The 13906-nt window shown below is 38.2% G+C and overlaps 1 protein-coding gene across 2 annotated transcripts; it reads right to left on the reverse strand.

Annotated features, from left to right (window-relative positions):
• Positions 1-226: 226 nt before the first annotated feature.
• arhgap19 (Rho GTPase activating protein 19) lies at positions 227-9740 on the reverse strand. Of its 2 annotated transcripts, none has more exons than XM_067585478.1 (12): positions 9669-9740; positions 8430-8704; positions 7507-7587; positions 7029-7238; positions 6548-6774; positions 6190-6276; positions 5991-6056; positions 5004-5210; positions 4765-4872; positions 4379-4492; positions 4056-4157; positions 227-3547 (listed from the first exon to the last, which is right to left on the reverse strand). In XM_067585478.1, the coding sequence occupies exons 1-12, from the start codon at positions 9710-9712 to the stop codon at positions 3491-3493; spliced, it is 1578 nt and encodes a 525-aa protein (XP_067441579.1). In that variant the 5' UTR covers positions 9713-9740; the 3' UTR covers positions 227-3490. The 2 variants fall into 2 exon arrangements, with proteins under 2 accessions (XP_067441579.1, XP_067441580.1); XM_067585479.1 differs by having other exon boundaries at positions 227-3550.
• Between the last annotated feature and the right edge of the window lie 4166 nt (positions 9741-13906).

Genomic DNA, 13906 nt, shown 5'->3' on the forward strand with positions numbered 1-13906 from the left:
ATGCTTATCATCAGTCAGATCGTACCAGCTGCACACACACCTCTCATTAATCATATACCGCCCTCTAGTGAACAAACACAAGCACTACATTGATGTGTCAGTTACAGTATACGGCTGCTGATTGGCAATTAATTCCTCCTACTGACTACATACTGTACTGTAAACAATGGGGGAAAAAATGTAAACATTCATTAAAACACGACAACAGGCTTTCTGTAAGAAACATAAGAAAGTTTTAATCCAAAGCGGACAGTTCGCCAAGGAATCCAATGTACAGGGTTAACTTATTTTACACTAAAATACAAAAAAAAAAAAACAAAACGAACAAGTTACCACAGTTTAAACCAGATGATACAACAGATGAGTTCACCGTCACACTGGAAAAGCGTGTTCTGAGAAGGAGTTAAGACGTTTTAATACATCATCTTAAAATAATAAAAATTCAGTGTAAAAGCATTTCTCATTGACCTTCAGTAACAAAAAGATAAGGTGCAACCAACCATTTTCAGATAAGTTTAAAAGGGACTGAAATTCCCATCAACTGGTCGTATTTAACTTTATGTTTCTGTCATTCTCACAGTGTCCAGAAGAACTCATCAGTGACCATGCATAGAGAAAATAGAGATCAGTAACAAAATGTTTCACATGTAACATGAGAATACAAATGAAAGAAAACAGAAGTGCAACAAATAAAACAATAAGGGTCTTTTAACGGGCTTTTTTGTGTTTCAAATATTCAGACATGCTTTCATTTGAATCACAAAAGTAAACCTCAAAAAAAATAAATAAATAAATGTACCTTAAATTTAGCTCAGTTTGACATTTTTGTAACCAATTTTTGCAGCCGCTAACCAGCAATAAATAAAACAGAATCCAATTTAGCTCCCCCTTAAAAACAATTAAAAAAAAAAGTCCCATGTGGTCCATTGTACAAAATGACCTTTAAAATATGAGTATACATCAAAAGGAGGTAAGGTCATTTACTGTCCATGTCAGTCATGTTCAACATATCACGTCCCACAAACCCGTCAACAACATCCACAATACTTTCAAAACACGATACACCGAGAGCAGATTCCCAACAACAGGCTGAAGCAAGAGAAACATAGAAGGTCTCCCAAAACCAAATGTTGTGCATCATAAATAAAAGTATCTAGTAGAGAGCTAGTTTGAGTTAAAGCCCTTATTGGTGAGCGAGGCGGTGGATCCACCCAGCAGGGGGATTAATCAAGTATATCGCTGCCCATGTCTTAGATTTGTTCAGTGATTTAAACAAATTAATGAATCAAGTGAAACAAAAACGGCAATTCAGACCGATTATCAGGCTAAGTCAACAGTCAACACTGTTTGAGATGAGCCTAGACACTTGGTATCTGACAATAATAATTTAGTTGTCAGTACTGAACATTGGGAAACTGGTACTGGTGCATCTCTTCTTTCTACACAACAAGTTGAGCAGACGTCAGTTCAGTCAGGCCGTAAAGAACTGTGTGAGAAAAAGGAACAAATCCACAGTAATTCACAGTCCAAGTCTTTAAGCTAGCTTGTGGAATTTACATGTCAAACAAAATATTGTTTTGAAAAGGTATGATATTGGTGTGTAACCTCTTCATTAGATGTTTTGATTGGTGCTCTATCAGAAACCGGTTGATATTTACTGGTTCCTTTAATTTACACTCATCTTTCATCGTATCTGTATGGCTGGTTTGGAACAATGCACATTAAATCCAACTTACATAACAGATTTATGTCATTGAACCGACAGCTGAAGGCAGAACAGGTTACATTGTCTGAGTTGTGACCATGTTAAGTTCCTTTGTTACTTCAACTCAAACACGTCTTACCAAGAGGACATCCGTACGTACACACCGTTATGAGAAGAGAGGACCTGACTGTAAGACAAAACTGCTCATCGCCACCTGACAAAACATACATAAATACACTCCTTCAACTTTCATTTAAACCATCAACATAAAGTCTCTCAACCACTTTGAAAAAAATAATAAAGAGAAACGACCCTTCTCTTGTCCAGTTGAAGAAAAAAAAAAAAAAAAAAAAATCAAATCCCATTGAGCATCTGGGACTGTCATTTCACATTTGACAGATTCACAAATATGGATCCAACTAGTTGATGGTTTCATTATGACAAAGACTGTGAGAAAAGTAAAGGCGGTTTAAAATTAAAATCATATTTTTCACATCAGGATGAGAAATGTTCACCCAGCTATCATCCAGTACACAAAGTTACCAACGTAACGTACCAAAAAACCACACATCACCGTTCCCAATTAGACCAAAACACACACACACAAACACACACATACATACTGTACAACATGTATACTGTAAGCTCGTCTAGCTAGTGGTCATAAATTCTGATACAGTAGCTAACAAAACATGTTTCAAGTGATAACTGGCACACAAGCGGGTCAGAGTCAGCGCAACCGAACCAAAGCAAAGACCCTGATCAACTGTTTTGATTATCATTAGAGGTAGAGCTAGGTAATAAGTTTAGACAGTGTTTATTCAAAACAGAGCACCATGCAACATGATGAGTATTAATGCTTACGCGTGAATAGTTTAGCATGTTTTAAAACATGATCTTTAAGCAGATCATGTCATGCAGACTTGTGGTTGTGCCAGATGTGGGAGTTTTTCCTCACTTTTATTCAAATATCTCAACCTTAAACTTTATCAAGGTAAACGCATGAAATTCTTATGATTTTGGTCATTTCTGAATACCGAAACAAAACAAACATAAATAAATTTTAAAAAAATATATAGTCTCAGCTTACCTGAATCAGTCAGATTCAATCCCAAAGTACTGTTGCACCAATCTGTTGGCCATTAGTGGTGCATTGTGTGGTCTAAAAATAAAATTTAATAGATTTCAAAGAGTTTTAAAGAGTTAAAAGAGTAAAAATGGAACGCAGACTTCATTTGGTCCCAAAGATTTCCATACTTGTACAAACCCAATGTCTGTGGGGCCCGTTGAAGTCAAGTGTGGCTGATCAATAATGCAATATTTTTCATATTTTGCAGCATAAGCGAATCATGCTACGCTTCATACACAGTTTCATCATCTAAATGTTAAAATGTGTAAAATCACTAATGAAGACAACTGAAAGAAATTAGGGATTTTTTTAAAACTGTTAATGAAATTATAACGTGATTTTTTTGTGTGTTTTATCAGATATATATTGAATTAAAAATGCATTTTGTATGATTTTAATTAGATTTATTTTTATCACCGTCACGCAAAGCTACAGCGGAGCATTTTATTTAATTGTCAGTCCAGCAGTGGACAGAAGACAGAGGTCCTGGCTTTGGTTTGGCTGGTCTGACTGAGGCTAAAGCAGCTGTATATTAGTCACAGTTAAAATAACGGTAGACTTACTACGATGATAACACAATGATAAAAAAAAAACAAGGAATAATAATATTAATACTGCCTCAAGTCCTGTCCGAGACGAGGAGGAGGTGTCAGGTTCTACACCGAGACGTCCTGAGCAGGAGAGAAACACATCCTGGAGATGGAGGGAGTGTCCTACTGAGAGACGGATGGAGGGATAGATGGATGGATGGAGAGAGGTATTCATAAATTACAACACTGACAGCACGGATATTTGTCCAGAATATCATGCAATTAAAAAAAAATTATAAAAATCATTCAAAAATACAAATAAATGATATAAATGACCAAACACTACAACCCAAAATTTCCCATTTGACTTGATTTGCATGTTTATGTAATTTAATAAACTATGGAGTACATGCAATGTGAGCTTATGTCCTATGCAAGAAAAATTGTGGTCTACAGGTTTCCAAAACTCTCTTCAATTAAAAAAAGAAAAAAAAAAGCAACTTGTGAGTCACTGTGGATTCTGTTTTTAAGTCTTGATTTGCTTGCAAAGAGTCAATTTACAGAACTGCAATGCAAAAAATATGTTTTTTCACATTGGTTGGAACTGTTGTGTTAAAATGTACTGTTGTGTGTGTGTTTGCCTCTAAATGTATGAATAGCTTTGGACAGTGATTTTTCCGGTGTGTCATACCTTGGACACCTTCAGAGCTTTGTTCTCATTAAAAGAGAAATCTGGGTTTTTTACTACCAGCCCCGCCTTCCCCATCACGGGACCATTCAATGGGCTATTCACCTGTGTACACACACACACACACACACACACACACACACACACACCAAAATTATATTATTTTTGACATCAAGCTCAAACAGAAATTGTCAGTTATCAGGTAATTTTGTGAAATAGACATTACACAAAGCCAAAAAAGGTGTGCAGTCACTCAGTCGCAAAACAAAATATATGAAGTACATTAGATATTATTTGTCTAAAAATCAGTGATAAAAACAGCTAACCTGCTGCAGGATGATGTTCTCTTTGCCAGGTTTTCTTCCTGTCCTGGTGACGGTATCCGGTGAGACGTGCCTAAGTCGCCTCTCTGCTGTCAGCTGCTCGCCACGAGCCTTGCGCTGGTACCAGAGCATTAAGTGGACAAACAAGTTGAGAAAGGCCAGTTTAACTCAGATTATGTAGGATTGGGTGAAAATATTCATCAAAATATCAATGTGAAATCTTGATCTTGATGAAACGTCCTGTTTAAACAAACCCTAACTAACAAAATTAGGGCCACTAGGGACGTCCTGGTGGCCTTAGTCCAGTTGGGGACCTTTGCTACATATCATCTTTAATCTCACTTCACTCATTTCTTGTCAGACAATATGTGTGTATATCGTTTCTGTACCTTGATGAGTCCACCAAAGGAGCGTGAACGGAGATGTTTCTTGCTGGGACCTGGGGGGACTTGGCAGCGCTCATTGGTAGGCGTGCCTGAGGTGGTCTGTTTGACTAACTGCATGTAGGAAACAGAGGACAACCCTTACATTGTATATTTAAGATATTTAACACACCAAGTGTTTTGCACTCGGGACGTTCAACAGTAGAAATGAGCTCAGCTCCTAGAGTTATGTGTTCAAAACGAACCTGTCGGACAAGTTTCTTCTTCTTGGCGGAGTCCGGCATGTTGTGGTGGACGTGTCTGAAGAGCTCCTTCAGGGCCTCCTCTGTGTATTGTTGAGCTGGTGACTGGCACTGGTCCTGAGAGCTGGGGCCCAGAACAGCCGTCCTCTTCTGGGGCAACACCGTCCGCTGAGCAGGAGAGCCGTTTACTGGCAGCAGCTCAAGATCATCCTGTCAGAGTAAAGGACGAGTTAGGCTGCCTGTTTACTTTAAAGAGGTCATATTACGCCCCTTTCCAGTCGTGGTCTGTTTACAAAATTTTTTTTTTATTGTCAAAAAGGACCGAGTTACAGCTATACAAGCCACAGATGCCCTGAAACGAGCTGCATCTTTTCACTGCCCCTCTCTTCTGATTGGCTGACTGTTTCCTGAGAGACGCATACCCAGGCCAACCACAGGTAAAGGATTGTGAAACACAGAGAGCAGAGCAGAGGAGATAAACTAGCGCTGCCATAAATGACAGCAAAACACACTAGAAACTCTCACACTGAGTTGAAACAAGTGCATATAAATTAGGTAAATAGCATTAATAAACATATTTTGTTTCTTTCAGGAAGGGCAGGCGGCCGCTCCAAGGCAATGGTTGGGGAAACGCTGAGTGTATAGTTGTGACATCACAACCTTACAGAGGTCCAAACGGCTCGTTTAAAAGGCACAGTTTCTGAATACAGGCTGTGTGCGTTTCTCCATGGACTGAGCGTTTTGATACTTTCACAGTATTTATATAGCACCTAGATCTGCTTTATAATGAAAAAGAAATGGAAATGTCCCTTTCTGCAATATGTCCCCTTTAAATGGCAACAATGTCACAAATGACAGATTATGCTAGCACCACATTTGGGTTTGATCTTCACATTATTTGCTGTTGTTTAATTTATTGATTTATTTATTTCATTTAGATCTCTAAAGCAGGAAAAAATGGGTAACCTAATGTGAACTCCCTCCACTAACCTTGGTCTGCAGAGCTTTGGACCCAGTGAAGTGCACTCTGGCATATTCCCGCAGGTAGACTGGAGCCTGAATAACACACAACACACACAAAACCTTTTGCATATTATGTGGATAGAGCTCACTTTGTTTATGTGCTTGAAACTTACTAGATTATCAACCAAGGTTCAATTTATAATTGTTTGATTGTTCGTTTGCGTACCCTGAAGAGTTTCTGTGAGTGTTTGATGAGGAAGGCCATGCTGTTGTTCAGTTTCTTCAGATTGTCTTTCAGGTCACCGGCTGTCATCTGGAGCAAGACACAACACAAGTCACTTAATTAACTCTAACACCTGAAGCTGAAAATATTTGTATTACACTTCTACACATAGTGTAATGTGTGAGCAGTTTCTGGCAATTTAAAAATTTCAACTGCAATTAAACTATTATTTCCTCAAAAGGTGGATGACTATTTGCGGTAATTCGCTCACAAATTAAACAAAATTATCTTGATTCATGACTTTAGCTGTACTCATGCAGCCTCTGGTCCTTGAACCTCTGTTATACGGTACAAATCTTACGTGTCTAGGCCAGAGAACATGCGGGGCAAACATGAGAGCCAGGTTAAAGGCAGACATCTTGTTCTTGTCCTGCTGTTTAGCGGTGTGGTAGAGCAGGTCCAGCAACAGTTTGAGCAGTGAGCGGTTGGCTTGAGGTAACAGCAGGAAGAGAAGCTGCAGGGCTTCGATTTGACGCTCCTTGTTGGGTATCGCAGTTTTGTTGCCGTGTTCATCAAACAGAGTCATGTCTGGGAAAAGGATGAGGGTGAAGGGATGAAATCCACAAATATATTTATTCTGTATTAGCCTGGAAATTCAGCATTTTTTTTTTTTACAGACACTCATTTCATGAATGAATATGAGGCGTTGTAGCCGCCTGTGTTCAAGTAGAAATATGACAGAATAATCAAGTATCACAAAAAGTTTGTATTGTCCAATATTTATGTCCTAAAATGAGAAGATAAAGTGTAGTATTTAAAAGTATGAGTGCGTGTGTCCCTACCAGCTATCTTCAGGTGTGCGTGGAAGTGTTTATGTGTGAGCAAGGGCTCGGGCAGCTCTCCCAGGAAAGTCTTGAGCAGCGTGGCAACGTCGTTGGGGTGGAAGTCTCCCGAGTCCAGGTCAACATCCACTCCACTGTTGAGGAGCTCCTTAAGGGCCTGCTGCCGAATACTATTCCCCGGCACCCGAAACAGACCCTCCACATGCAGATCTGAGCAGAGCATAGCAGGCGGGGATGAGATGGTGAAAACTCTTGTTTGTGTGTGCGCTCACTAATTCTTGACATTTATCTTACAAATAGTAAAAAAATCTGCAAATAATTTAAATTTTGCAAATTTACTTGCATTCCCAGAGAAAATGCCATCGATATTATTCTAATTTAAAAGAGCAAGAAGCTGTTAGCTTCTGAAAGGCAGAGCGGTGAGGATGTCAAATCAACTGTGAAGGAGGGATCTGTTCATTTTATTTAGATGACTTACTTTTGCTGAGGTACTCAATGAGCTGGTAGATCTGTGCAATGCTGCTCTCGGTCAGCGGAGTCCCAAACACAACACCTTTATCTGTGAAAGTAATGGGAAGGATGACTGTGTGTGACAATCTCAAGACAAACGAGCAGGTAAACATGGGTTGGCAGCTGAATTAACATTAAAGGCCAAAACATACTCTCTCAGACATCCTATTCAACACATCAAAGAACACATTAGCACATGAGATGAATAAACAGGCGACAGGAAATTAAAATGCATTAACGGGTAGTTATCGGTGTGTGTTTAATGCCAGCTGTTAAATTCCATTGTGATTTAAAAATGTGAAGTGGAGGAATAGATGGAGCCCCTCTATCAGCAGAACCTAGCAGATCTGTCTGAGCCGTTGTTCCCAATGTTATTCGCACTTGTCCTGTTTCTATTCTCTGACAGCACAATGCATCCCTCGCTTACAAAAGTGATCTCTGTGGTTCATCAGAGCACACTGACAATGAAGAAATTAGGAATGTGGTGAAACAGGATCTTGGAAAGGGCTCGAAAGCTCACACAAAGACCTGAAGATTCTTTTACTCACTTACCACAGCGACTGTTGGACTGCAAAATTAGCGACTAGCCATGTATTTACTTTTATGACACGCTGATTTTACAATAAAACTAATCCTACAAACAATTATTAGTTTACAGCCGCATATCTGGAGGGAATTTTTTTGTAAAACACTATCTCATACATTAACTCACACACACATATGGTCAACTGTTCACAGGGATGATTGCTGCCCAATGTTCGGTCTAAATCATGAATGACGGACAGTACTGCTGCTCTGCCAAATGTTTTTAATGTCAATGTAGAGAATGACATTCACTGTAGCTATTGCTGAGGGTAATTTCTAAATGATGTCACTAAGTTGACCTCTCACCTTTGCGTTTGAGGAAGTTGAAAGAGCGAAAGAAGCCTCCGTTTCCACCTGTTGGGGTCTTAGGACCCTCCTCACCCAGGAGCTGGGAAAACTCTGTCCCAGGAAGATCAATAAGGCGAGTGATGTTACTTAACACCAGCTCCAGAAAAACGTCAGGGTTCTCATGGCGGAGTTTCTCCACAAAAAAGTCCGGGTTGAAGATGACGGGTGGTCGGCCGGCACGTGAGCCCCCCGGAGATTCGTCACGATTGGTCACCATACTGCTCACTGTACCTCTGAGGGGGGAGAGACAGGAATATAGTAAACCAGCTCTATCTTTGTATGCGAGAGGGCATCAAACTCAGGTTATGATTAGGAAAAAAAACACAAGTTGATAAGTGCTGCTTAATGGATTTACATATGCTTTAAACACTAGAAAAACTACTGTGTTTGTTTGGGTACTGTGGCTGCTCAGTGCTCCTATATAGTTAACATTAGCCAAAGAGGGAAATATTGTACTTTCTACTCCACTACATTTATTTGACAGCTTAAGCTAAGTTAAGCCCGACCCCTAGGTTAGGAACCACTGGACTAAACTAGCTAATTGTATATAAAGTAGATCAAACTAGCTTCACCTCCAGCAGCTACAACAATAACATGCTGCTCTAACACTGATGCTTCAGTATTAATAATCTAATGATGTCATATATAATAATATATCAGTGAGAAGCACCACACCACTACTTTTACTGCAATACTCCAAGTACATCAAGCTGATAATACTTATGTACTTTTAGTACATGGTGGGATTTTTCATGCAGGACTTTTACTTGCAACGGAGTATTTATACATCGTTGTGTTGATACTTTTACTTAATACTTCTTCCACCACTGAGCTTGCTTAATGGGCAGTTAGCCCAAACAAATAGCAACACAAGACCCCTCAGCTAGCAATTCTAACATTAGCAAATGCAAGCTAAGGATTCCCACTATTACCTCCGAAATAAACATTTAAATTGTTTCCAACAATGTCAATTCATTAAATTATAACCGGTAAGTTAACTACAGTTACGGAAACGTTATTGTTAAACAGCTAACGCTAACGTAACTACGTCGTTGTCACTCAGTTTTATCAACGTACCTCGTGATTTTAACCAGTTTAAAGTCTCACAAGTTTAGCTTTAGCCGTAAGTATTACTAACTCTACGTCTGTGTAAATACCAATGAAAACATATCGATGTTAGACTCAAGTCATTCTTACCTTTTATTTTGTGTGTTTTCATCGACATCTTTACCCGCAGCCATGTTCAGTTTGAATCCTCCGCTGTTCTCCTCCAAGCCCCGCCTACCTCGTCAACCATTGGTGGTTTGTCAAAGGTGGGTGTGACATAGTGACGCTGATTTGCATGTCCCTCACTGTGATTGGTCGGTTTGAATTCCCCAGCTTTGTCAAGAGGAAAACAACCTCTATGCGGAGTTGTAGGTAGATTGCATACATTTCTACAGTATATACTACAAATACAGTATTTCAGTTTGGTTGTATTGACATGATATACAGTGTATGCAACTGATTAGCTTGTAAGGATCATTTTTATTGATCAGTAAGCCACAACAGGCTGTGTTGTATGTCTACTTTTCATATAGATTGTTTTGTATACATAGTGTAGCTTGCTCTCTGTTAACCTACCTAGTGCCTCTGGTCAGGCATTTCTTACATACCACCTATGAGTTCAACAGCCATAACAAAACAAGGAAGTAAAACAGAGGCTATTTGCATTTAAGGAACAGAAAAAATCAACTCCTCTTTCTTCTATCAGTATAACTGAAAGAAGAAAGAGGAGTAGATGAACTGACTATATGGTAACAGCATATGGAGCATATTTCTGTGTAATAATCAAATGGACCCAGATATCAGTGTTCATCCACAAAAGTTGTTGATGTGAATTTCACCAGAGAGATGACTTTACCGTACTGTCAACTCAGCAAATTCAATCCTCTCTTTAAAAGTGTCTGCATCTAATCTAATCTAATTTTTTCAGTGTTAAAACTATAACTTGGTATGTTTTGTAACATTGTTAGCACATACCTTTATTAAATTGGAAACAGAAAAACCCACCAGCCCACTTAACTTTGCTGAAAGATGTGATGAAGCAGTTATAGTTAGAAAAAAGTTAATTTTCTCTGAGAAGGAATGTTAATAGGTTCTATTTGATTTTGGTAACCTGTCATAGACTATTTTAATAAGACAAACCCATCATTGGTATCTGAGAGAGAGACCTTATTGACAAAACTTACCCTATAATACGGTTATGATTTTTTTAGCTTATAAGTTCAAAAGAACACATTTTATTATCAATATGAAATCATAAAGTGAATTTAAATGTAAAGAACAACTTGCTGAGTAGAAGTCAGTAATGTTTTAGGCCTTAAAGGTCAACACAGAATTTAGTCTGAAGCATTTTTATTAAAAATATTTTAAAAATGTCTAACTCTATGTAAATTGCATTAATGAGGTTCATTGAGTCTTATATTGTCATCTCTCTCCATCAGTTGGACTCTTCTGTGTATGAGAACGTCTCAGACTTGCAGGTCGTCGCTGCAGCACAAACAGAAGACACAGAGGAGCAGGAAGATGTGGAGTAAAGTCCAGTCAGGTTGGAGCATCATGAAAGGAAAAAAAACAGGCCAACATCAGTTTCATAGTTACAGTTATGAGAAGTAACTCATCGAAATGTCATGTGATTTTGTTGTGATGCAGTTGAAGCAGAGGCTGGACTCACCTGATGGAAGCAGAAAGTGAAATATGACAGTGGAGAGAGAGGCTGTAGAGGATGATGTGGACGTTTTCATGTTCAGTTTTCAGCAGCAGCAGCAGGTAGAAGTGAGCAGCACAGACAGTCAGTAACAGCATGTAGCAGAAGGTTTGAGAGGAACGTGCTGATGGCAGCTTGAACTGAATCATGTCGAAGTTAGAGCTGTTATTTGAAATGTTATTTTAAATGTAAAAATGCTGTAATTAATCCTGATTATCTTCTTGTGCAGTATACTGTATATTTGCACACATGAAACATGATCTCAGTTCTATCACACTTTGTTGAATGTCACATTATCCAGATATTGCAGTGGCTGATTCACAATAAACAGACAGCTTCCACAACAACTCTGTAGTTGGAAACATGATTCCAGTTCCCTCTCACGGCTGCAGAGGGCGACAGCGTGCAGAAAGTTTCAGCTTAAAACAAAAAACAAATCGTTTATGTTTATTTTTCAGAATATGAATGTATTTACCAGCAATGAAGACAAATAAAAATCAAATCTCTTATTTTAGGCTCACTAATTTCTAACTTTCTCTCTATTTTAGGATGAAATTTATCACAGTGTAATCCTTTATTATGATTAAGGATGTTGCTAAAATGAAGATGCACAAACACAGTTTGTATTGAAGGAGACCTTAATTGTCATGTGAGCTGTTTATATCTGAAACTGAAGCTCTAACTGTAATGTTTAATGAATTTAATGTCAAGCGTAAACAGATTAAGATGCAACTCAATCATAAAAAGTGAAAAGTACTAAAAGTAATTTTAAATGTGTGTAAACAATCAGTGATTGATGGTAAAATGTTGTTTCAGGGTTGTGATTCAGTATCTTTGATGTTTCACTGTCCTCTAGTGGTGAAGGTTCAGTGTTGCAGATTCAGGCTTCATCACTGATGATGTGCTCTGTGTTACAGTCAGAATGATGGTGAATGAGTGAGTTTCCAACTGCAGATGTAAAACATTTTGTCATCTGATTTACACATAGATTTCTGTATCATGTTTTGATGTACTTTGCTTTTTTACTTGTTTCTTAATACTTACAATAAACATTGTGCTCAGCATGTGACTTCTTACATCCCATACTGATGCAGTACATCTCTTTGAACTCATGGTGGCGTATTCAGTGTCTTAACATGCACTAGAAGTGTGAAGAGATGCATCAAACCAAATGTCACACATCTGTCACGTGTCATGTTTTTTCTTTAGACACTGAACTGTGCCCACACTTAATAAGGGTAAGTAAAAATGAACTGCAGTGACACTTACACTTGACTTCAATGAGGAGAGAGACAAATCTCAATATAGTATTGTTACACTTTCTTTAACGCTCAGAGCATGACACACTCACACTCGATACAGACATACGAGCTGCTGTAGAGGAGTGAGACCTGAAGAGTGGGGTGAATACTTCTTAATCTGTATCACACCAACCTGTAGGAGTTGTTGTGATGACTCTATGCATGATTAAACCCAGACAGACATGGCAGGATGTGTTTCAGAATAAGTAGATGTTCTTTATTTCTCTTTAACACAGGGACAAACTGTTTTCATGCACAAACATGATTTCTATGACTGTCACTAAGCATTCTAACCTTTCACAAGTTCATACAAACATTTATACATATTCATACAATAATTTCCACGCAGTGCTCAAACATAAAAAGAGTAAGTAAAAAATAAAAATGTCCCACTATTTCTCTCCTCTATTACTAATATGCCAGAACACTGGTCTGTTATTCTCTCTAACATAGATTATATTAAGTCTTTAGAAAACAGTAAAACTTGTATTTATCTTATGTGTTTACTGTCATTTGGCTCCTCACGCATATTCATAAAATAACAAAGAGGAAGTAAAACAAGTCTTTTAACATCCTGATATCTGACTTCTGCTCACAGATCACAGAGGACGAGTATCTTAACAGACAACGTCCTTCTCTGTTGTAAGTAGAATAGTTTACTGATATGATTATTACATGTTTTGTACATTATTTGATGTATTTTATTGTCTCTGAAGCCTCACAGAGAGATGAGAGGAGCAGCTATGACTTTAACAGCAGCAGCGAGTGGATTTGTTGTCTTCCTTCTCTCCGTGTCAGGTACTGTATATCTACATTTACATTGTAGGACATTTAGCTCACTTATTCAGAGCAGCATGAAGTCATTTTAAGAAAGTAAATATAAAATATCCTAGATCAGCACTTTTCTAGGTTTGATGTATGTGTGATACAGTACGATGAATGACTTTTAAACTCTACAACACCAAACATTCATTTCTGTTTATTTCTGTGTAAACTATAGCTGTTGAATGAAGGCAAAATGGTAAAAAATAATAACATCAATATTTACTGCTGAACACTTTAATGAAATGATATTAAGATGTTCAGCTGTGTCTGCGTCATGGGTGGTGGTGGTGGGGGTGTCTAGCTAATAAGGTTTGTCCACCCTCCCTCCATGGATTGTAAGAATCATATATTTTTATACATGCATATGCATATATACATAGTTCTATGATGGTACAGCAATGCACTGAGAATTTCATCTCATCATGATTTTTTAAATCTGCTTGGTAATTTCTGCACTCTCTACTGCAAAACTGGACAACTGTTTTAGCTGTTACAGTTATAACAGTTGCCCCTTCCTGTGAAAACTTATTGTCAGCTATTTTATTTTAGCTGCTTTCAAT

This window comes from Thunnus thynnus, chromosome 3, assembly GCF_963924715.1.
Source record: "Thunnus thynnus chromosome 3, fThuThy2.1, whole genome shotgun sequence".
NCBI classification, from domain to species: Eukaryota; Metazoa; Chordata; class Actinopteri; order Scombriformes; family Scombridae; genus Thunnus; species Thunnus thynnus.

Bases quoted from the DNA above. Each gene is read 5' to 3' on its own strand.
- arhgap19 (XM_067585478.1), bottom strand. From the start codon at position 9,712: ATGGCTGCGGGTAAAGATGTCGATGAAAACACACAAAATAAAAG. The intron at 7,239-7,506 runs GTAAGTCATCTA...TGCTCTGCTCAG, and splicing joins CATTGAGTACCTCAGCAAAA to ATCTGCATGTGGAGGGTCTG. The intron at 5,211-5,990 runs GTTAGTGGAGGG...TTACTCTGACAG, and splicing joins CCAAAGCTCTGCAGACCAAG to GATGATCTTGAGCTGCTGCC.